At 42.6% G+C, this 24,725-nt stretch overlaps 2 protein-coding genes across 2 annotated transcripts in view; both read right to left on the bottom strand.

Annotated features, from left to right (window-relative positions):
* Window positions 1-1,196: 1,196 nt before the first annotated feature.
* On the bottom strand, window positions 1,197-22,181 carry neto2a (neuropilin (NRP) and tolloid (TLL)-like 2a). Its single transcript, XM_030726488.1, has 10 exons — window positions 21,672-22,181; window positions 16,951-17,007; window positions 16,526-16,669; window positions 13,655-13,903; window positions 13,060-13,107; window positions 12,402-12,529; window positions 8,097-8,325; window positions 4,356-4,469; window positions 4,098-4,228; window positions 1,197-3,111 (listed from the first exon to the last, which is right to left on the bottom strand). The coding sequence occupies exons 1-10, from the start codon at window positions 21,679-21,681 to the stop codon at window positions 2,380-2,382; spliced, it is 1,842 nt and encodes a 613-aa protein (XP_030582348.1). The 5' UTR covers window positions 21,682-22,181; the 3' UTR covers window positions 1,197-2,379.
* A 1,048-nt stretch (window positions 22,182-23,229) lies between these two features.
* The window catches only part of itfg1 (integrin alpha FG-GAP repeat containing 1), a 158,421-nt gene continuing 156,925 nt past the window's right edge, over window positions 23,230-24,725 (bottom strand). The window contains exon 18 of the mRNA XM_030726183.1: window positions 23,230-24,348. Within this exon, the coding sequence (XP_030582043.1) occupies window positions 24,289-24,348 (60 nt within the window). The 3' untranslated portion in view covers window positions 23,230-24,288. The remainder of the gene's footprint in view (window positions 24,349-24,725) is intronic.

Raw genomic sequence — 24,725 nt, 5'->3', positions numbered from 1 at the left:
AATAATAATTAGAACAATAATAATAATAATAATAATGTTCATCAGTACAACCTCTATCAAAGCAGAGGTTTTGGGAGAGCAGAGCTACATGTCACACTCTACAGGCCTCAGTTAGCATGTTAAATGTTAAAGTTCATGACAGCACAATTAAATAATAATAATTATTTATAATAAGAGGTAGGTAATGTTTTGGGCTTGTTTTGCAGCCACAGGACCTGAGCACCTTGCAGTCATTCTAAAAACAAACTTCATGCAACAGGACAATGGTCCCAAGCGCATCGGCAAATCTACAACAGAATGGCTGAAAGCGAAAAGAATCGAGGTCCTGCAATGGCCCAGGCAAAGTCGGGCCCTCAACCTGATTGAAATGCTGTGGCAGGACCATAAGAGAGCTGTGTGTAAAAGCTAATGCCCGCAGACCTTAATGAACTGAAGCAACACTGCAAAGAAGAGTGGGCCAAAATTCGCCCACAATTATGTTAGAGGCTGATAAGGTCATACAGAAAACGATTACTTCAAGTTTATCGCTGCGGGCTACACTTAGTTTTTCACAGGACTGCATGCTTAGACTGACAATTATTTAAATTTTTAGTGAGTTCGGACACTTTCTCAGCAAATTCTGCTGTTCAACAGTAGCTGAGAGTCATTCCAGCACGATGTATTGATTAATATCATTCATAACGAATCCTGGGACAGCAGGCATGGGTGTCACTGAGGACCACATCACCACAGCCTAATGATTATGAATAAAGGTCACATATTTTAAAATGGCGCAATAAGCTATCAACAAGACAAACACATGGTGACAACAAAGGAAAGGATAAGAGTGAGTGAGAGGCAAACAGAAACCAAATCTGTGAAGATTAACTAGGCTTGTTTGGTGTTCGATGGTCGGGTGAAATGCACCATCTTTATGCATCTTTTAAGCACAGCAGATGATGGAAGTGGAATTTGTCAGCTTTTGATCCTTTATGTTCAACTTAAATCACATCTTGAGGGTTGCACAGCTCAGGGACTAAAAGTCTGCCTGCAGCGCCTTTTGCTCCAAATCAAACCAAAAACACTTTGCATGGGCTGCGTCTGCTCTGCCTGCATGTCACAGTGTGCATCTGATCCTGACATCTCCAGCCTGAGCACAGCTGCTTTTATGTTTCTTGGTTACAGTAAACAGAAACACTTACACGGCGAGGCGAGGCGAGGTGAGTAAGCTCTCATTTAATTCAACAGAATGAAATTATACAACCAGTGGTTAAAATCATAAATGAGTCCCATATAAGCTACAAGTCTGTCACTGTATGGAAACAGGTTGTGCTTGTTTTACACACTCGATTCACAGGAATGTGGAGAAATGACATTTTCTCCTTAAGAGGGCGGGGTGGGGGTTTGGAGAGGCTTGGTTGGCATCTTGATTCAAGCAAGGTCTCACATCCAAATATTTATATCTCACAAATGATCACTCATAGCCAGAATCCTCATATGCTATAAAACTCACAGAGCAGAAATAGTCTTTTTTTTCTGTATTTCTTACCAAAATAAGACAGTCTCTTCATGTGCTCTTCCTGAGGAGAGACTGAATGGAGCGTACCTTCTGTATATGTGAGGTAACCATGAAAAATACATAATTATTATAGTAATATCACATAATTATCATTGTCGTCATCATATTTAATTGATCATTATTGATAAGAACAACAACTTCTTCTTCCTCCACCTCATCATCAACGTAACATGTCATGGATGAGTCGCCTTTGTAAAATCATCTGAGCAACAACTGAAAAAGAGCAAAGAGTTAAAAGCCAAGCGTCGTCGTGAGGCTGGATACATACTGGTCTTAACGGTACAGTACATCGACAAAAATAAAGACTCAAATAAATTATTAGAAGACACACTATAGATCATATATCATATATCTGTGCATGGCAGGTAAATAAATGCAAAAAAGTCAGTCTGTGACATCTCTCCGAGTTTCTCTCCTTCTGTATTCCGAGTGGTAACCGAACTGAGAGACATCTGGGGTCCGCATGCGAAAACAACCTCCTGTAAGTCTCAGATGGAAGGAGAGGTTTGTTGAGTATAAGACTGCAGAGACGAGATGCCTCCACACTTTGTGCACTCCAAATCCTTCAGTATGCTGAAGAACAGAACCAGCAGTGATGTCAGTTTTTTCCATCTTCTGATACCTCAGTTCTTGTGTTCCATCCTTCCTAATCCTCCACATGAGCACGAGAGGCGTCCTCAAGTGTTAACCCACAATACCAGTGCTTGAAGACCAATGGCAGAAGAGGAAGCAGGAGTAATCAGCTTGGAACTATTGTCCTCCTGTCTTGTCTCCTTTAGATGATTGAAATGCAAGATTTGTTTCCATTTCCTTTCTTCCATCTAAAAGTCCATGGACATGGAGCGCTGTTGTGGGTCAACTATGGTGGTACTGTTACGAGCACTGTTGCCACGAACACTGAGGGTTCCACAGGCTCCTGCCATCCCACCAATACCTCCAGCGATGCCACTAGGCCCTGCCATGCTCACTCCTGCCATACCCATCCCGCCACCCATTGCCACTCCTCCTGTTATCCCCACCGCTCCTCCAATCGCTCCTCCTGCAATCCCTGATGCTCCCCCTCCTCCCATTGCTCCTCCACCTGTGGCTCCTCCTCCCACTCCTGTTGCACCACGCCCATAAATCTCACATGGGGACTCCTCTGTGACTCGGTCCTCAATGACCTGCTGGTCGCAGTCGTGAGTCTGTGAGTGCTGCTTGTAGCCATAGCAGCTCTTCTTATAGCTGGCTGCAGAGTTGAAAGTCTTCATGGGTGGCGGCTTGGAGAAGTCGTTGTGGTAGGACAGCTCCATGGAGCTCAGGGTGGTGCGGCTATGCTTCATACTGCCACCGCCAGTAGCCACGGAGCCTTGTGAACCACAGTGGTGCTCATGGACACAGCGGGACATAGTGGAGGAGCGCCGCAGCTTATGGAAGCTGTCCAGCTCCTCGGAAAGGTCAGCTAAGTCAGAGGACATCTCTTTGTCACGTAGAGAAAAGAGCTCGTAGTGAGGCGGGTCGAAGACCTCCTGGAATCCAGCCTTATTGAAAACACCAGGGCGCCGAGCTACAACCTTGAAAAGAAAAGGATCCATTTAGACTCTTGCATTTTTGTGATTACCAGGCCACTGGTTTTCCACTGTGATAAGAGCATATATCAAAACAACAGAGGAAATAACTCATTTAAGACTTAAAACTGTCAGAACATTTAATAAATGTGCTACTTCAAATACACTGAAAACTAATTTTCTCCTCTTCCCCTATGAGTGATTTTTGCCATTTTTATCACATGAGACAATTATGTCTGCATGCTTATTTTACTGGTTTGAAGTGGATGGGTGTCAGCTGTTAAAAAAAAGAAAAGGATGCCAGATGAACGTTAGCTAAATCTGAAAGACCTGAGGACATTTTTCCTCTGAATTTCCTGCAACCTTCTCCACTTAAACAGTGATGTCACTGAAATGGTGAAAGTCTATGTCTATGCTAAAACAAGTACTTGCATAGGTACTTACTTTTGATTTATGTGCCATACGCATGAAGGAATAATTTAACAAAATACACAATATTTGCTTGCTTTTTAATGTTTATTTTGTGTCAAAGAGAGAGCACTCCTTTCTAGGGTCTTCACTTTGCAAAATGTTCAGCACTCATTCAGGGAGAAATCCATTATGGGGGAGTCAGAGGCTCCAATATTTTTGGCCACCTCCAGACAGCCATAAAGAAATGCTAACTGAGTAAGTAATAGCTTCTGGGAATTATGGAAAACCACAGACTGAAGTAAAAATAGATGGAAAAGGAAGATTAAGAGAAAGTGGTTTAACATTAGAAGATATTGCAGTGAAACTACACATTTCCTGTCATGTACTGGATTATTTTTGACATGGTGTTAAATCTAAGCGTGGACATTTTTTGGTCCCCGTCTTCAGAGCTACATTTGCCTCCAACTTGTATTTAATTTCACTGCTTTCAATAATGTGCCAGTTGTCTTCTGGCTCAAGCATTTTTTTGCCATTGACTGAAACTTCAATCACAACCAAAGGCAAAACAAAGAATGTGTTACCTTTTTTCTTGGCTGCTTCATCTGGACCAGGATGGAGATGATAAGAAGAACAAGAACTATGCCTGATGAGACACCGATCACAGTGCCGTGGGTCTTAGTGATCTGATGGAAAAGCCCCTTAGATCGTTTCTCTGTAGGGAGGAGGTTAATGAGAGGAAAGACCGCAATGAATATTGGAAAAAAGTAAAAACAAATACAAAATCTAGAAACTTGCCATGTAAATCTTAATGAGCTAGCAGGAAGAAAGAAGATGATCACCTTTGCAGTGGTTTTCGTCCCATGGGTAGACACAGTTCTGAACGCCGTTGCATACCAGGGAGTTGTTAATACACATGTTGCTGTGACAGAAGAATGTATTGGCTGTGCACGGAGCTGCAGGCAGAAGACAATACACAGAGATAATGGAGTTTAGAAAAAAAAACCATCTGTCTAACAGTGCTGAGTAAAAGATGACTACACCGTGAAAAGGACCAGAAGCTATTTTGATGATAACAATAAAACAATAACAATAAAAGAACAATCATTTGGCTGTAGAAATCTGCAGAGGCCCATAATAAAAGATGAAATGTTCTATTATTTTGTGAAACACTGGAGGTCTAATGGAGATGCAGTACACATAAGGCCATACATCATCATTTCCTGCACACGCGACATCGGGGTGATGAGGGGAGGAGATGGCGGCTTCCCTAAACTGCAGCCGTCATGTCAGCGGAGGGTAACAGAGGGGGGGGTAGAGGAGAGATGAAAAGAAAGGCAGAGGTGGGGGCAGAAATGGCTTCGGTTCATTACGGGGGTGCAGGTGGTCAGGCAGGTGCCGTGAGACGCAGCACATTAAAGCAACCTTTAGCGTATGAAGACTGTGATGGCACAGACAGAGATGACTCTGATCGAGGCTGGCTGCTGGTCTCGGGAGATCGATGCACTCCTAGTCAGCAGAAAGACATGCAAGGCTGAAGGAAGATGCAGATGACTGGATGCTCATATAGACAATTTTAGAGCTGCAGCAAAAGCCAATTTTTAACTGTCAAGTGGAACTAGAGATGAGTGATGTGGAAACTGGCTGAAAAGCAGTGGCTTAAAAGTCCTTAAGACGCTTACAGAGCATTTTGTTTATTAGTCCAGATGTATTGTTTAGCAGGCAGACACAAAATTTATCAGTTTTAATTTAACACTAGTGCTGGGTTAATAAGTCCTCCTCAAACCCACATAACAAGTGAAAATTTGATTAATCTGCCTTGCATATTGTTTTGAAAAGAGACTTTAATGACCCTGAATCATGAACTAAACTAAGTTTGATCTAAAATAAAACTTTTTGTTAGGCCTAACACAGAATAACCCATTATAACCATGTTTAGGACAGGCGATGAACAGCTGGTAACAAAAACAATGTAACTGTAGGATATTTTTCTTCATCTAGAGTCAAGTCGGTTTTATTAATATAGCTAGACCCCAAAATGGATCCCATGTGCCAGCTGGGTGAGAGGTGTCGTACATCCTGGACCGGATGGCCGTCTACCACAGAGGGAAAACATGCCAACTCCATGCTGCAAGGCTTAAATCCAGAGCAGTGCTAATCACTGGACCACCACACTGTCCAGTCCTAAAATCCTAAAACACAAACTTGGTTCAAATGGCATCATAATTTGTGCAAAAATATAACCCAATCAGTTTTTCCTGTTCAGTTCAGTAAAGGAAAACTTCCAAAAAAAAAAAAAAGAGGAACAAAATAATTTAAAAAACAATATAAGAAGGACCATCACTGACAGACAGGTAACATAGCACAGAGTGAAATACAGCAAAAATAAACTTAGAATCAGAGAAATCAGAGAAACATAAGTAGGCAGATAGATGATTCATGTATGATTAACATTTATACTTCTTTGCCAGGGCCGAAGGATTAGCCAGAATATGCCAATATAATACAACCTTCACACGGCTGCATTTAAAACGGTGCTCCTGTTGTCCCCCACCACTCTTTCTAAACATAGCGCAGTATAATATTCAGCCTCTGTCTCTCATGGCTTGTTAACGTCTCCAAACTGTCCCTTCCCAGCCCTGTGGAGTAAATCATTCCACCTCTGTTTTTTTTTCTTTTTAACACACACAAGCTTAGCAGCTGGGTGCACACACACACACTCTCCGAGTCTTTATCACAGCTGAAACAGACTCTAGTTTGCTCTGCTAGTTTCAACTCTGCTCCGAGGTCCATTGTGATGAGGGCTTTGAGCCTCCACTTCCCTCCCTCCATTTGCTTCCTCTGCCTCAGGGTTAAATAACTTTGACAGCAGGACATGCATATGTGCATGTATGCGAGGTTGTGCATGAAAGAGTATGTGTGTGCTCTTCATCTATTTCCCAGTGGGCCTGTAGACAGGGTCGCTCCCCTGACAGCGCCATCACTTCCAAGGCGATTATGTGTCTCTCGCCTTCAAAATGTAGTTTCCAGGAAGGTGTCAGCAGCGGTTCACCCGCCCTGCCTCGCTCCTCACACAAGGACAAAACTCACATCTGAGTGTATGCATTGTGTGGCCGTGAGTTTATTTAATAAAGCTTTCATGCGCCTGGTTTACATTTCATAGGGGATTCTGTTGGAAGATTAGAGCACATGAAGAATGATGGAGTGCAAAAGGCGCAACTCATCTTGTCCTGAGTGACAAAGATTAATTGTTCCCTCTGACCTCCAAGTAAACTCTAAGCCAGCCAGTCGCTGACTCTGAGCAAACAAAGTTTGGGACTTATTCGGGAGTCTTCTGACTACTCTGAGATGAACTGTGTGATCAGAATTAATGAGGATCCAAATGGTCTTAAGGACTCTGAATAAAAAAAAAAACACCCTTGCTGAATCTAAAAGCCATTACGTTCTGACTGCAATGGTTATGGGTTTGCTGATGAAAACAACATTAGCATTCACCCAGGGTTTGGGAAGTGTGCAGGAGAATGTGGCAATTAATATTTCAGTCTATTCAGGCATTTAATGAAAATATTACAGCGTGCTAACAGAAAACTGTTTTCTGCCTGGGAATTTTTTCTATTTTATGCGCAACCTTTAGCAGCATTTGTTTGAAAGTCTCTCGTCCTTCAAAAGTGCCGAAGCCTAAACTGAAATTGCTTCCATTAACCCTCCTCAGCTTTTCCTTTCACAAAAACAGAGAAATAAATTCCTATTTTCCTTTTGTAAGTGACCTATAATAAACACAGTATGATGCTGTGACATGCATATCAAGAAACAATTTGATGGTTTCAGTTATTTAAAAATGCTGAAGTAAATAATTGGTTTTCTCATATCTGTGCTCTAAACATGGCACAGCGTAATTAGCTTTCCTTGCTGAAATGGCACTTCAGTGTCTGTTAGTGACTACTGATGCAAATAGAATACAGGATCTCATAAATAAACTGTTTTTGGGACTGCTTGTGTGTGGGCAGATAATGCAGAGCCCGGTGGATTCTGGATGCTAAAGTATCAGCATATGTTTCCTCCTTAAGGATGAGAATTGAGAACTGGTTCCCGTTGAGTACAGGCACCGAACCGTCCGAGGTTTCAGTTTCTTTTATTAGTTTATTATGAGAACACATTTCTGAGACTTGCAGAATACAAACAGTGACGTAGAACTCATGGCAACAGAAATTTTGCATTTGTGAGTCACATGCAAGACATTTTTTCTCCTGTTTCTTCACTGTGTGACTCACATAATAAAGTTGATAATACTGAAAAATTGGCGCTTGCTTAATTATTTCTTTGTTATAATAATGCTTCTTGGAGATAAATCTTAGAACTGCTGGAAAAACAGTAACTACTAGATGTAATTCTAGATTCCCCAGAGGGCTTCATCGTGGGTAAACTGGGCGGGCCAGCCTTTGGTCTGCTGTGGTAGCCGTGGCTGCATCTGACCATCCCGAGTAAAGGTGACAAAATGCAAGAAACGGTGGAACAAGATGGAAAAATACTGAAATACTGGGTCCAGGCTGAATTAGTAATTAGTCAAGAAGACTGGCACTCACGATCTATAAATGATGTGAACAGCATGCGGAAGCGACTGAGTCGGCTCTTCTCGTCTGCCCACATTCGCACGACTCCCACGCCGTTGTTGAGCATCACATCGTTGGCCACAGTGCTACAGAACTTGGCCTTGAGGTTCTCAATGGCACTGCTGCCATCGTACACAGCCACAAAGTTCTTCTTGCACTCATTGGAGTGTTCCATCTGGTAGTCTATGAAGCGCAGGTAGATCTGGGGATACGGAGCAGATGCAAATCAGATGAAATTCACAGCAATACATCACTTCACTTCACGGCTGTCTAACCGAGGCAGCAGTCTAACTTTACTTTTCATGTCAGCAATGTGTGAAAAATATTCATTAAAACAGAAAAATGTGCAGAAACTGATAATAAACAGAACAGAGATAAGAGAAGAATCCTGTGAGCGAATGGTTGAAATGTTCTTCCGAGCCTGTTGGTACGGATTCAGGATAAAGAGACTAACAGATGGAAAGACAATGTGTTGAGATTAACAAAGTAAATCTAATTTATTCAGGTTGTGATACATTCACATACAGATAACTAGCCATGTATACAAGTAAATCTGAGAATATATTTGATCGAACAGCGTGCTCTGTCGTCCTCACACACACACAGAAAATGCTGCAGGGAGGGAAAACTAGCTCTGAACCAGGACTTCCCACCCCAGCATTGAGAGTCCAGGATCAGAATGAAAAACCAGCGGTCAGAAAGTCAGAAAATTTCAGTTTTCCATGAAGAAGCTGCAAACACAGGTGACAAAACACCTTGTATTTGTCATGTTTTCCTGACCTGAAATTTGATGAGGATCACTTGATAGCACTTTTGAAAACCTGAATGAAATGCACCAGTTTGTCCTTGATCCTCAGCCTCTGAATCGACCATTTTCACAACCCAATTTTCACCTGGTTATAGCATCAAGCACAAAGACGCAAGAATGAGCCAGTTAGAAGTCATGTTCAACAAGGTCCCTTTTATTTATATAATTTGATTTCTGCAGCTGTGCTTTAAAAGCACAGTTGTATCTCATTCTTACAAATGACTTCTTTAAAAAGCGGGAGCTGAGCGTGAAAGTGAAGCTGTTGATTTACCGGTCAGTCTACGTCTACGTCCCTACCCTCACCTGTGGTCACAGCTTTGGGTAGTGACTGAAAGAATGAAATTGTGAATACAAGCAGCAGAAATGAGCTCCTTCTGAAGGGTGGCTGCTCCTCTGCATCCAAAGGAGCAGTTGAGGTGGTTTAGGCATCTGACTAGGATGCCTCTTGGCTGAGGTGTTCCGGGCATGTCCTACCGGGAGGAGGCCCCGGGGCAGACACAGGACACACTGGAGAGATTATATCTCTCAGCTGGCCTGGGAACGCCTTGGGGTCTCCCTAGACGTGCTTGAGGAGTTGGCTGGGGAGAGGGAGGTCTGAGCTTCTGTGCTTAGGCTGCTGCCCCTGCGACCCAGCCCCAGATAAGCAGAATAAGATGGCTGTCTGGCTGGCTGGCTGGATGGATGGATGGATGGATGGATGGATGGATGGGATTCTTACAAACTGGATATAAAAAATGGGCATGGTCTCAGGTCTTTAAAGAGAAGCCAGTATTAAAATAAGTGCCTTAAACCTGCAGTCTTCCTAATTACCACCAGGGGGTGATTTCCCTACTTGTAAAATAGATTTGAATATAAATAAGTCTATGAGAAAATAAAAATTAAAAAATGAGCTTTGAATTTCAATCACTAGTTTTACATTTCAGCTTATACAAAAATAATGTTAATTTTGTAACTATGGCCCCATGTGGAATAAAATATACAATAAAGCAGAGTATGCTTTAGGGTATGCTTTAGGCTACCTTGTCAGTGACAAGTTGCCACCATATGAGGGTTCAACATTCTCCATTTCTCAGTCAGATCCACCTCTTGCTCCCAATGTCTTGTTCAAAAAAAAAAAGAAAATATCATTGGTTAAAATGCCAGCCAAGAGTCTAGGCTTCAAGAAGAACTTCACAAAGTTCAGTGTGTTTCAGAACAGCAGCCGTGTCCATCTTTTACATACAGTCTATGCAGCATGCACAGCCGAAGCACATAGCTGTGTGTCATTTCTGCTTCCACCTCCACTGCCGGTGCCAATAAATTACTGTGTGAACAAGTCAAATCAGCGGCAATGACATGATAAAATCATGGCCATAAACTCGGATTAAATTTCAGCACATTTAGCTCACGGACACCTGTAAGCAGGCAGCAGTTAAGTAGCTGCTGAGTCTGCTGCTCTGTTCCTTTTGCTTCGGTGAGCGAACGTCTGGCTGCTAAACTCTGTCCTTCTACTAAATTCAGATCATCTTCACTTCTGCCTCACACTGCGCATGATGCATCTGTGAAGAGACTTTACTTTAGATAGGAGTAAGAAAAGAATGGGTGTCCATGTGAGCCATGTATGAATAAAATATTACTTTTCTATGTACATATCAGCTTTTAATGTGCATAGGTAATTATCTGCGCTGTATGAATGTATATTGTGTAATTTGTGACTGAATGCATCTGCCGCTTTTTACTTAATAGGATGTGCATGAATTTGTGTGTATTAGTGTATTGGGCCCAGCGAGCAGCCTGGGAGTGTGTGGATGACTCATTTAGTCATGAGGGAGAAGCAGAGCAGCAGTGAATTAAGGCTAGCCAGGTTACGGTTGTAATTCCAAGGAGATTTTTGATATCGAGTCATAAATATCAGAACTTATCACTGGGTTTTCACTCTTGGCCTGAAAATATTGCCTGCTCGTGAATCTCCAGGGCCACACGGAATAAAATTCGCCTGCACTGCTTTTTCCCGTGCTGCCTATCTGTGTATTCGCACTGCTCATGCCTATTATGCTTTAAATTACAACCAGAGTGCAGACAAGGCTGCTGGAAGTGTTGCTCTCAATGAACAATGCAACTGTATGCATTCATATTAAATATTTATATCCACCAATCAGCTACAACATTAAAACCACTGGCAGGTGAAGTGAATCAGTGGTCATTGTGCTACAATGCAGTGTTTAACAGGGGAAACGTGTCCTGGCATTCATGTGGATGCTACTTTATCACAGAGCAGCCACCCAAACGTGTCAAAACTGACTCAGAGAATGCGGCAAAAAAGGGAGACTATACAAGACCAAGTGCACTCCCTAATGGAAATGGCACTCCCAACAGCAACTGCACCGCCGCAGCCGCTCAGGGACTGCTCAAGGAACATGATAAAAAACCCAAAGTAGAAACCACCCAGATCTGGAGGGTCCCCTGCACTCTGAGAGGTCCCCTGTCAGTGCCCCAAAAACAATACCAAACAGGAGGCTTCGGTGTTGTGGCAGTACATCCGCTTGGTTACATGTTTACTTATTTACTTTCCTTGTAAGAGAGAATATCAGAAATTTGTTTCCTAGTGACACAAAAACAGATGAGAGGAACGTGTAACAACAACATATTTGCTGCTGGTGAAAGTACAAAAAATAATAATGATGCAAAGACTGAGAACAGTGAAGGCAAAGCATCAGAATGATAGGATACATAATGAGTTTAGAGTTTACTTCATAACTGTTTAGATATTCTGAGCTGTTCCTATTCCTGTTTGTACTCCAAGGATCCCCCCTCCCACCACCACCTCCACCACCACTTCAACTGCATCCACGTTTCAAGTCCTCGTGGTAAAATTAGAAATGATTTCTTCTCAGACTTCTTTTCATGGATGACTATTCGCATCTATTCTGGGACTAACTGCATTTGTTGCAATGAGATTTCTGTATTATTTTCACGCGGCCTTGCTCAGGATTCATGCAGGCTTTTGCCATTTACACAGTTCCATTAGCGGCCAGAATAAATATTCTGAGCTGGGGTGTGAACGGAGCCCCTGTGCTCTTACAATTCACAGAGGAAGACGTGCAACCTCAATTTTCAGTGTCGCTGAGAGGCGTGAAATGATAGAACACAACTGAGAGAAACATTACTGATGGTTTAGATGTAAAATTTCTCTCTTTCTGTGGCGCCAAGTCAGTATCTTGTCAGTGTAACAAATATCCCCAAGAGAGATAAATAAAAATCCTTGAATATGTTATTCCACTTTATTTTGTAGTGAGAGTGGAGGATGTTTAGAGATTTTATTTATTCAAGGTGTGCATTTGTCTGGCATAACAAAATAGCTTTGAACACGACTCATCCAAACAGAAAGATAGGTAGCAGCTATGTTATAGTGTTTAGAAAGCACCACACAGGAGTTCAAGCAGGAAAGAAGAAATGCGTGCTGACTGAATAAAATGGACCCTTGTGCTGACCTTGGACTGAGGAGGAGCTCTGATTGTCCAGATGCAGTCCAGGGCATCACCAGGCTTCACTCGCTCTTCTTCCTCCACCTGACTGGAGCGAATAATCCCGTCCCATCCGCCAACTTCAAACTGGCAGTCTGTAGAGAGAGACAAAGGAAATGTGGAGGAGAAACATAAAAGAAGAAAAATGAAAGGAAGTGAAGGGTAGAAAATAAAGGAGTCAAGAATAGGGTCACATGGATGTACATAAGGAGAATCAAATAGAAAAAAAGAGCAGAGGATAACAAGGAAAACGGTTATTATGAGAAGAACATGACAGACAGAGGGACAGATGACGGATTCTATTGAGGAGAGAAAAGGATTTAAGGCTGAACTGAAGTCGGCATAGCGGATTAGGGAAAAGGACAATAGGAAGACCGAGGAACAAAGGGAGTAAGGCAGGGAGGGAAGAGCAAGATAAAAGAGGTGTGTGTTCCTTCCTTCATATGCTTAAATTTGTGCATGCGTGCTCATGTACATCTTTTCAATTCATATACAATCGCCTGCCTGTCAAGGTACATTTGTGCATTCACGCCAGAGCCGGAGATAGCCTCCGGTAAGCTTCTGAGCGCAGAGGAGCTCTTCAAAAAGGATCGAACGCAAACCTGCAAAATGCTGAAGAGCTTACCTGGGATGGGGTTCAGCAGTCCACCCACGTGCAGATGGAAATCAGGGTCTGAAATGATAAGATTTGGAAGGCACATTACTCTCAATCCACAGAGCAGAAACAGGTAAGGAGAGAACACAAGATAAGATCCCATTAACGCATCGCAGATAAAGCAGAAAGGGGTCTGTTTGGAGCTAATATCTGTCACCTGATGGAAGACTCTGATTTCTGGGCATACTGGGTTTAGATTTCAGAGGCTCTGATGTTGAACTTGTCTCTACTGAATAGCGAGAAAACAGGGGAAAGAAGTCTGTGATTGAAGAAAACTGTAGCTCTCGTGAGCAAACTGCGGATGTCCATTCTGTCTTTTTCCGTCATCTTTTACTATAATGAACGCAAAACAAGCTGGGAAAGGGGGGAAAAAAGGCTTCAGGGAAGAGAAGTATTCCTTTTGTTACACTGAGATCAGATTCTCCTTTATGATTCTGGATAAAAGCAGACTAATCAGATCCAGTTCTTCACACATCTTACACAAAACCTTTGATGTGTGCAAAAATAAGCTTTTACAGTATGCGCTGTTACATTCGCTGCAAACATGCAGTTCGGGTGCCCGTACCTGCAATAAAGGTGTACTTTATTCGGAATCCAAGGCCTTCCAGCTCCTCGTCGCTGGTGAACTTGATCCACATGAAACGTCCCGTGGATGTGACAATCCCGGGATTCTTTCCCCCACAGAAGCGATCAATGAGCGGAGAGAAACCAAAAGGCCCATCGCGTATTTCGATGTGATCGAAGCGGCACTCAAATGATGGCTCTATGTAGTAGTTCTTATCAAAAGCCAGCTGAATCCTTTGTCTAGGAAGGGCTTTGGCAAACAAGAGAGCAGAGAGGAAAAGGAAACAAAGGGAGAAAATCCATGAAAAGAATTAAATCTTTCTTCTGGAGGACACAGATAATCTGGATGGTGTTCTAAAGTATAAATTTAAAGTAGAGTCAAATATGAGTTAATCTGGATTTTGAAGTTGAGCACATAGGCTGTCAGCTCTAACCCCCCAGGTGACCGGGCAGTGAGATAAACTTTTTAGACGTTGGCGCAGACCAAAGTGCAGGTTATAAAGTTTAGTAAATCATATGGCTGACTGTTAGTTTTTGATGCTTAGCCATACCGGAATTTTACTGTGCGTAAGCATTTCTTAAAGTTTTACTCAGACATGATGTGACATGATTTCTGGAAAGAGCCAAAATGATCAAGAAAAATGTGACACCCGGGACAAGAGCAAGTGGTGTGATTACTGAAGACCGGCACTAAATCCATCCATCCATCCAGCTTTCCGGGTGTGCTACACATTCAGTCCATTTACAATCCACTCCCTGCGCGCATGCATCACTCAGATGCAAATGTAAAGAGACAGGTGACAAATTAAAGGAAAAACATGAATCCTCGACCCCTACAATGAGGTGATAAGCAGGTTCTTTTATGCTGAGGGAGTATTTTACATGCACGCTTTGAGTCCACTTCTCACCTGAGAGGAGGGTCACTTCCAATCAGTACAAAGTTGCTCAGAGCGTTTCTGAGTCTTCAGTGTATGATGAAACATTTCTAACTGGGTTGGAGTGGTCTCTTCACTGATAACAATGCTTCCCTCCATAACAGATAAGGGTGATGAGTATAAAAATGATGTAAGATTGCCTTTGCAGTCACCCAATTTTAACCCAGCTGAACACCTATAAGAGACTTCGGACTGAGACACTTTATTCTGTATTTTTCCTTTAATGTGTCACCCGTCTGCACGTGCACACACATGACCACAGCATCTGCAAACGCAGACACAGTGTGACATGTCAGCACTGCTGTCACTGATTCTGTGAGTACAGAACACTGCAATCACAGCATGAACTCCAGTCCACGGGTTCATCTGTCATGCAGATCCAGATGAATGTACTGAATGTGTGCAGCACTCTAATACTATGCCCCCCCCATCCCACACACACACACACACACACACACACACACACACACACACACACACACACACACACACATACACACGCACGCACACACACACACACACACACACACACAGTTTTTTGTAAGGGCAAGTCATGCCTGCCTTGGGAGATGAATCATGCTAAATAAAGATGCTGAGGGTGAGGGGGTGGGGCTCTGAATCATGCCAAGCTCGTAGAAGTGAAACACGCCCAGGAAAAGAGAAAAGAAGAGCAAGGCCAGAGGTGGTACATGTGTATGAGAACAACTGAACTAAAATAACCAAAGTGATTCTCTTTTCCCTGTATGAGTTTTTGCTTCTGTTCTTGCCTTTAAATCTGAACCTTTCTGCTCGAGCGAGCAGCCTGTACGCCTGCACTTCCTGCTACGAGCGTGTTCCCTCCCTGCTGTGTTGAGTCTCATTTTCTCTATAACTTTCTATTTCCTTCTGTTGCACACACATACACGCGCACACATGCAAATGACACAGCTTGATACATAAAGAGCAGAATGTATAATCACTGAGCTGATGAACTCTGGGACATGACAATCAATGAGGCTCACTAACCACAATTTATGATTACAAAGCTATCTGATTAGCTCTTCTACCAAACATGAGCATCTATCTCCCTGCGATTCAGAATGAAAGGCTCAGCCCTGGAGCTTGAATATGAATATGAGTAAGGCCATTCAGGACCAAATAATAGCAAATGATAGGTTCCATCTGTGGTGTCCCAGACCTGCTGCGAGGTACTCCTGCACACATCAGTGGGCTTGGCTGTGATGGAGTCACAGCTTATTCACCAACAATAGGTCTGGGCTTGCTTTGTCCACAGGGGGAGCACTTGAGCCATGTGAAAAATCTGTTCGCCACCACAGAAGGTAAAAGCACACATCTCATCAGCATGAAAGCCCGTACTTTAACTTCATGGATAAACAGTTCATCAATTTAGAAAACACATCAAGCAGCATCCCAGACCTCATCTCCTATAGCTGCTAATGATGCTTTCCATTATGTTTCCCATGCGGCAGGAAACCACATTACTGGTGGCTGTGATATTTCTGGTAAACACTAAAGCTGACAAGAATGCTTTCGATTCAGTGATATGCCATCAGAGCTCAGTTGTGCAGCAGATGGTCATCTCTTTTATGTTTTACTTCAATAACCAAATCTTCTGTCAACAGAGATGAGCACACTATAGGCACTGCTCTGATTAGGCCAGAAGTCAGGAGCTCCCCACAAAGCGCCACTCTCCATCATTCTCAAAGGGCTGCATCTGTGTGCTGAAACAAACTCCGGATGGCTCATTCGGAAAAATGTCAGGCTGATTGCCCGCCAGTGAGGGAACAGAGAATCAGATAGGGACGAGGTTATATAAAACAATGTCAGTCAGGCTAATGACATTCACTGAAGGAGGCAACGCACCGAAAGGCAGGAAACTGTGTCAGTTGTTCTGGTGCTGTGGAACAGAAGATGAAGCAGCAGGGATCTGGCTTTACCTTCCAGGATGTAAACACACTCCTTGTTGGGTGGGTAGGTGTTCGGGTAGTTTGGGGAGGTGAATACCCCGCCGTTGATGTTGCGGACCCATGTGCCACAGTCGTTCTGGTTGGGGTTCTGTCCGCCATAATCGCTCGGAGAGTCTGAAATCAGGAAGGCAGCGGGAAAAGAGAGAGAGAGACAGATGGGTTATTGAGTCGAGGGATCAATGGGGGAATGATTGGAAGCCAAGGAGGGCGTAGGGAGGATTGGTGCAAGAAAAGGAACAAGCAGGCGGGGGATAAAAAGGGGATGAGAGGCCCGACGGAATTAAGAAAAGAACCCTTTTGTCCCATGATAAGAGTAGAGATAATGCCTCCCCATTTCACACTGGTTCAATATGGATGAAACAACATTAAGAGAAAATCGGAGCGCCTGGGCTTACCTTTAGTTCTCTGTGCCAGAGCGAAACCCTCTTCTATTAGAAAGAAGAGTATCCACACTGTAAAAGAGAGATATTACACATTAGTCACAGGTGACTTAAATTCTGTATTCATATCCTTGAGTTCATCAGCAGTGAAACTACTGAACAGACACAGAATGTGATCTGCTGCAGTATTGATTTCCCCTGTGTCTGATGAAAGTGAAATATAGATCAATATAATTTTTAAGCATGTCTGTGACTGAATTAGTAACTTTTTTAAAAGTATGGCTGCAAAAAAAAAAAGGGGGGGGGGGGGGGCTTGAGAGAGAAATGATAATAATGATATAAGGGTATATAAAGAATGAGGACGCTGCCTCCAGGACGCAGTCATACAGAGAAAAATATCACAAAGGCATCTGACAATGATTCATCCTGTAAATAACACAAACATGAGACTGAAGCAGACACTGAGAATTACACTTTCCTGACATGAGGTCACTGTTTCAGCTAAAGCTGCGTCTGCTTCTCAGAGACAGCCCGAGCTCGGCTCTTTGGTTTGGGTATTGTGATATATCAGTGTCAGCGATAACCGTAATGTCTGAATATGAAATATTGATGTCATCTTAATATTACACACATAAATACATCATAGATCATCATTAAGCTGCTATTTTTGCAAGATTCATACAGTGATGGTTACAGACTCATTTTCAGTGTAAGTAATTTGCCAAAAAATGAGGCAAAACACATGATTAACAAAGCTGAATAAAGTTTCATTTAGATTTATTTTCATCAGATTTTCCATAAATAGCTGTATTATAGTTTAATAGTACTATTAGTACTATTGTTTGGCCACAATAGTGAAAGTCTCTGCATATTATTTATTTTTTTAATTGATTAACTGTCGATCAATAAAATGCCAAAACAATTTGAAAACTGACCTAATGACACATCTCCAGCTTTCTTTGTCCTATAAGCACATTTTAACTAAACAGGTGTAAAACTTGATTAGATTATTCACCACTTCCGCTGAGAGAGAAAGATGAAAAGTAGAAAAGTAGAAGCACAATAATAGCAACAATAGTTGTATCTGTGGCACTAAAGTGCAGTGCTAGTAGGCGTTTTGGCTCCTAATGAGAACACTGAATGGAGATAAAGTTCACTGTGAGATACAGACATCAGTACAGCTAAGATTATATATAGATATGGATGGCAGGAATATTGGAGGTATAATTGGAAGTACTCACAGATTTAAATGTTTCTAAACAATGTGAACAGACTTGCAGTGATAATAGTAACAAGGGTTCTTTGAACATAATTTTAATCTAGCAGCTCCACCTACTAATCTGCAGCCTCTAGGCACCAGAAACATTAAGCATCAGCACAAAAACCAGGATAACGGGCCTCTGGGCTTACAGCGTGGATGAGAAGACAGGCATCTGGGCAGTGCATGGACACAGACAATAAATGACATATGTTGTAGCACAATGATATCTGCACCAAGAGCGAGCATGTTACAGCTTCTGACACTGTCTTGCTCTGATAAGCCGCTGTAGACCTGATCCCCACTGAGTTCATAATAGGTTGGCCTGCTCACATCAAGTAAGAGAGCAAGTGTGAGCGTGGCACATTGCATAATGGCACCCAGGAAGGATAGATGGAAGACAGAGAGCGAGAAAGAGAGGGAAAAGAAGGGGGTGGCTAATGAAGAAGAATGCACATTTAACATAAGCAATGATCACAACTGTACCAGTGAGCATAGATGCTTTGACCCATTTTGAAATGCACACATGCACACGGCACCCCCCGGCTCCAGGATCCTCATTACCTCTGTCTTCATTATCTTGCAGTGAAGTAGGTGGGAGTATGAACAACCACAGGCACACTTGGAGAACAGACCACCCAAATAACAGAGAGATGCTGCACGCTCACACTGAGGCCTTTTCACTTCACAAGCCAGAATCTAAATTTTGTAGATATCAGAAACACTGCCACCTTCCACAGAGCTAAGGTGTGCACAATGGGACTCTCGTGATACTCTGAGGGCTTTAGGTCAGAAGCATTAAAACAAACAGACCTTGTAAGAAATCCTGCTTTTTGATAAGTGGTTTTACCTGTAAAGGCAGGAAAGGAAAAGGGCTGAAGAGCTGCAGTGGCAGAAATGTGTCTCAAGTCTATCAATATTTAAGGTGACTTATTGGGTAAAAGTTGCATAGGTTATGCCAGCAGTTGTAACATATTTTGTAACAGTATCAATAAATCAGAAGCTAAATAGAGTTGCATCCTCAGTCAAGTCAACATCTAGAGAAGAACTTGTGAATGTGTATAAAAATAGGAGGAGAATATTTAAAAATAGAAACAACTTGTAAAGAAAAAAAAAAGTCAGTTAATAGGCTTAGATCTTTTAAAATGAAGGAGTCTTTTAAAATCTATGCTGGGTCATCCTTTCCTGCTGACCTGTGATCGTTTTAAAGCACAAGAGGAACCATTACCGCCGGTTTCAACCCTGCTATTTTAGGTCATGTCACTACATCTTTGCATCACTTCTCACCCTGATGTCCAAGTCAGGCTGAAGCTGGGCAGAAACTGAGGCCACCACAGCCTTCTGAACTGAAACAGAATCACTGTACCCTATGAAGTCCCTCAGGTGACATGGGTGGAAGAAATATCATCGCAGGCTCATGAGATACTATTGCCTGGCAATGATTTTACGTGGCTTCAAGATAAATAACTTATGGGTACATGTTAGCAGTGCCTGAGAATGAGATAATTCACTTGTGGCCACACATACAAAGCAAAAGGAACATGGAAACTAAACTGTCTTTATATTAAGGGGCCGTGAGATACAGAACCCTTTGTTTACTGACCACACCAGGCATGCATATCCTGAAATATTCATCAGGGTTGTTGTCACACAGTTATGATATAACAGTCTCTACAAAGGGCTTCAGCTCTACTCACACTGTAGCTGGTGTAGTGAAACAGGGAGGTACCATAACACAGAGAGGGTGCTGAAAGTCACAGGAAGCATCACAAAAGCAACAGTGCTGAGCACAGTGGACAGCGCCATTGTGCTGGCTGTTATTCTCACCACAAGCATTGTTCATTTCCATGTATTAATCAGAGCATTTACAAACATGACTTAAAGTCAGCCAGGGGAGTTCCCCAGAAACAGCAGGTTAGTGATGTCATATGGACAGTGATGTTACAGGGGACTTTTATTTTGAAGTGCAAGGATGTATCCTGTGCAGTAGTTTTTACTATTTCCAATTTTAGTGATGGTATTAATACAGTTGTTTTTACTTTTTCTTTCTAAAACTGCAGCATATTGAGATGCAAAACGCTCAGTTTGATCCACACCCATGTTGGTGATCAGGCTAATAGAAGCTTCCACTGTACGTCACAGCCAAAAGCATCTCACCGAGAAAACCCCATATCTTATAGTCACACATTATTAATTGGGTTACGAGTTTCCCAGGCCTCATGCCGGCCCACATTCATTCTTAATTCCTGGCCTGGGATTATTGATCCAGGGGCTCAGCGCGAAGCCACTTTCTCCTGGGCACGCAGTGATATTTCCCCGCCCTTGTTGCCAGTAGTTAACTTTGCTGTTAAACAGTTTTAATGGCCCGAACCACAGCGGCTTCCTGCTGCAGTGAACTGCCCACACATACAGACCGTTTCACGGTTTCACTGCACTTAATCGACGTCGCAGCCCCGTGCTTCGGCGCGTGCCTCCTGCACCGGTGATGCGAGCTTTGACCGCAGCGGGAGGCACTCTGGCGGCAGCACGCGCTTGTGCGGGACCTCGGCCATCTGTGACTGGCTCTCAAACTCGGTGCGCAGCGCAAAAGGAACTGTCCATGGTAGCACCCCAACCTGTGCGGTGCCAAGTAATATGAAGCTATAGTTGTTTTAGGCTATTAAGACATACAATGGCACATATTTTACCCCTTTCGTTTCCTTTTCTGGACAGATTGGCGTTACGCGATAGTGTTTGTGACGAGTTGCTTTTATTCCGGCTTACTGGAATCACTTAATGCGCCCTGATGGCTCTTATCGCTGCTGTATGGTTTTTAAAAATTGTGTTTGACCTTTGCTGTCCATGATGATTATAAATCAGACTCCCACTGGCTTGTAAACTGAGTGCCGCTCTGGTTGTGGTCCCTTTTTCTTGCATCAGTGGACCATTACAATATAATAAAAAATATAAAACAATTTTCATTGATTGAATGCTCAAAAAATCAGATGATTAATTGGGGTTTGCCTTTATTTATTTATTAAGTCTTGACTAAAAAACATTCGGAACTAACCAAACCCTGACGGACCTGTGTGCTTTGGGAAGCAGAGCAGCAGAAGCTGGAACCAAGATCGGTCACAAGAGGGCAAGTAGATACAAATAAACGAAGACTGAAAAATTTAGGTGTGACAGAAAGCAGGCATAAAGACATTAAAAACAGTCTGTAAATTGCATCAGCTGTCTCAGGTTACGCGAAGAACATAAAATTAACGAGGCGCGTTTTAATCTTCTGGAGCTCATCCATGGAGAACAGGCTATTTTAATTCCATCGTAAATTCATTATGATGGGATGAAACCTCACAACCTGCAGTTAAACTGTCAGCTCTGCTAGAAAATAGAAGATGTTAAAGGTTAAACATTCTATCCGAGACTGAAATATGCTGTCGTCTGTGTCGTGGCCAAGGAATCAGACCTTGACGCGCACCTCGGATGCCCAACTCACCTCTGTGCATTTCCTCTCACGGTGTGATTCCTGACCCAAAAAGCACCTTTTCTAAAAACGCCTTCCTTTTCTGTCCATTGTAGAGGTCCACGAGGTTCTTCAAAAAATCCAACTTTTCTCCGACAAAAGTAAATCCATTACGCAGAGCCGCGCTCCACCGAGCTCTTCTTCGGCGTTTCCTTTGCTGTTTTGCCTGCAAGATGAACCCCGTTGCGAGCCTTTCAGCCAGGCATCGTTACAGCAAAAGCAGCCTTCAGTTGGATCACGGTGGAGAAGACATGTGGAGGATGGACTGATTCAGCTGGGCTGACGCGCTGTGAGGAGAGGTAGGTATCCAAAAGACGCAGACGGATGGATGATGGATGGAGAGAGATAGAGAGATGGAGTCTGGGGAGAGTACGGAGGAGGACAGCAGGAGGTGGAGAAGAAAAAGAGTCCGTCTCTGTCTGCTCTCCGCCCGTGTCTGAACTAAGAAACGCAACTGAACGAGGCTCATTTAAGCCGTGGGCGCTGCTTACATCAATGAGAGGCTTGTCATGAGCGCGGTCAAGTTAGACACAACCGGGGCAGCGCTCTTCTGGTAAGCCTTTCAAAAATAAAGATTCATTCGCGAACTTGTTGCAACTTTTAAAAGACAAAAGCATAAAGAAAAACAAAAACAAGACCGATGGTATTCAGGATAAACCCTTTTAATGTATGTTGTCAAACATGTTATGTATGCATTTTCAAGATTGCTGGGAGAAAAATGAACAATTGTAAACATACCAAAAATGAAGGGTTTTCTGCTTTTATACGTATAATGCCCAAGAAGTGCTTCAGGTTGTGCAAATTACTGGTAATCTTACTATACTGTCCTAAAGCCCATTCAAACACAAACAAAAATAAACCTATAACAAAGAAACTAAGAAAATTAAACTGTAAATATCCTCAATAATACAGTCATGGATATGTAATGTAATAAATATTGTACATGTGGACACTGATCTCATTAATTCTCATTTGTTAACGTGTCACCTGATGCTTTTATTTTTAAGGCTAGATCATGTTTCCGGTTCTTTGCTGCGCAGTTTAACACAGCGTGCAGCGCACCACCTACTACTTTGAGTCCCCCTCTCGTCCTCACTGTATCTCTCCATCAAACATTCACGCAGACACACACCGCCGGCTGGCAATTGTCTATCAATACTGTAAGTGCTTTTAATCAGCTGCGATCTGCTTAAAGGCTACATTCTTACTCTCATTTACTATGCAGGGAAGGTTTACTCTCTTCATGCATTATTTAGCAGGGTGGCTCCTGTAGAGGGGTGCTCCAAGGGACCTCCGGGGGTCTCATGTAAAATTAAAGGCAGTTTAATTTAACCGTGCAACAAATTCAGATAATGAGAGCATAAAAAGATGATTATTTTGGGTGTAAATTTGCCACTAGCTTCCCAGCAACAAAATAAACAAAGGATGTTCTTAGAAAGGAGCTGCGGGACAAATTCCTAAAAGTGATGAATTATGATTTGGGGGCTTTATTTTCATGAGTGAGAACGCAACAGGAAAAGAAACATATGACTTAAGCAGAAGAAACCTTTATTTTAAACTTCAGTAAGTAAACACATTTAGTATGTTGAACATTCATTTGCAAGCCAAATAAATTACATACACCCACAATTAATCATTTGTTAAAAAAAGAAAAGTGCAAACCACCTGGAAATCCATGAGCTCATTCTTGGAAAATAAATAAACACAGCAGAGCACCCAGCTCTGAACTTTTAAAAGACAGCAACAAATTAAAACATGAAACTAGTGAACTGCGCCGCATTCAGCAGGACCACCAGGCGGTGGATGATTTGCAGGCTTTGATGCAGAAGAATTAGACACTTACAGAGTGCGACTCTTTATTCTGACACTCCCATGATGCACCGTTTTAGGCCCGACTCAAACGAGACAAACTTGCACTCATCACACACGAGGGCCATTTGTCATTTTTAGCGGGATCGAAAGCATAAAAATGTTCTGCAGCATCATTATATCGCATTGTGTTCACGTTCCACCAGTTGCTTCTGCAGTTGTGAGGCTGAGATTAATATCACACAATTCAGTTCAGTTTAATGTTGCAGAAAAAAAAAAACCCTCAGAGGTAAATCAGCTGCACAAAGACAATGGACAGTAACACATTTCTACACGTGATGTCAAAAGGTGCTTCATTTCCAGTGAACACAAAGAAACTGTTTTTATCATTGGAGTTACTTGTTGGGCATTTCAAAAGGATCCAAATACACTATTAACACCACTGATGATCACACTCCTAACTACAGTCAGTCCACTGAAATCACTGCTTTAGACTTGAGAGCGAGCCCCATTAGGATTTCGTTCTCTGTCTCTGTGGCCTTGTTGCAGCTCCTGTACTTCTAACACTGGAATGAATAAATGAAATGGAGCATAAATATTTAACATCTGACTCAAGGACTGAAAAATATCAAAAAGAAACGTTTTGGAGTATATGAGGATCCATTTATTCGCCCGTGAAATGAGTCTGAGTGAAAACGTATGAAGAGGAAAGGGTGGTTGGGTGAGCGGCGAGCGCAGGAAGACGGCAGAGGATGTTCTCCCGCGATGCAGCTCTGTTCCTTCACATGGCATCAAAATGGAAACGGTGGGCTTCCTGACGCTTCTCTCGGTCATCTGCTTTCTGCACAACAGACACACACACACACAGAAACTTACAGAGTCAGGTTTTTAAGGTCAAAGGATCACTGCCAGAGTCATTTATCTTGTACTGGAGTCATAAATACAGAGGAGACATCATTACTGGTTTGATTTTGTGGTGTGCGCATGTGTAAAACAAACAATGACGACCTGCACTTTTTTTCTCTTAACAAATCCCAGGTTGTCCATCCTCTGTTGAAATAGATTTTTTATCTTCATGTAAAAAAAAATTTAATTTCTAAGGAGGGACAGAGCTTGTGCTGGAGGGGATGTGGGACTAAAGAGGAAAATCACTGCCATGTATTTTGGGAACGGCCCTGGGGTTTTCAATTAATGGGTAAGAATCAGCGATAGCAGGGA

This window comes from Archocentrus centrarchus, chromosome 3 (genome assembly GCF_007364275.1).
Source record: "Archocentrus centrarchus isolate MPI-CPG fArcCen1 chromosome 3, fArcCen1, whole genome shotgun sequence".
Taxonomy (NCBI): domain Eukaryota; kingdom Metazoa; phylum Chordata; class Actinopteri; order Cichliformes; family Cichlidae; genus Archocentrus; species Archocentrus centrarchus.
The sequence above is the reverse complement of the archived record's forward strand: the minus strand, read 5'-3'. Positions and strand labels throughout refer to the sequence as shown.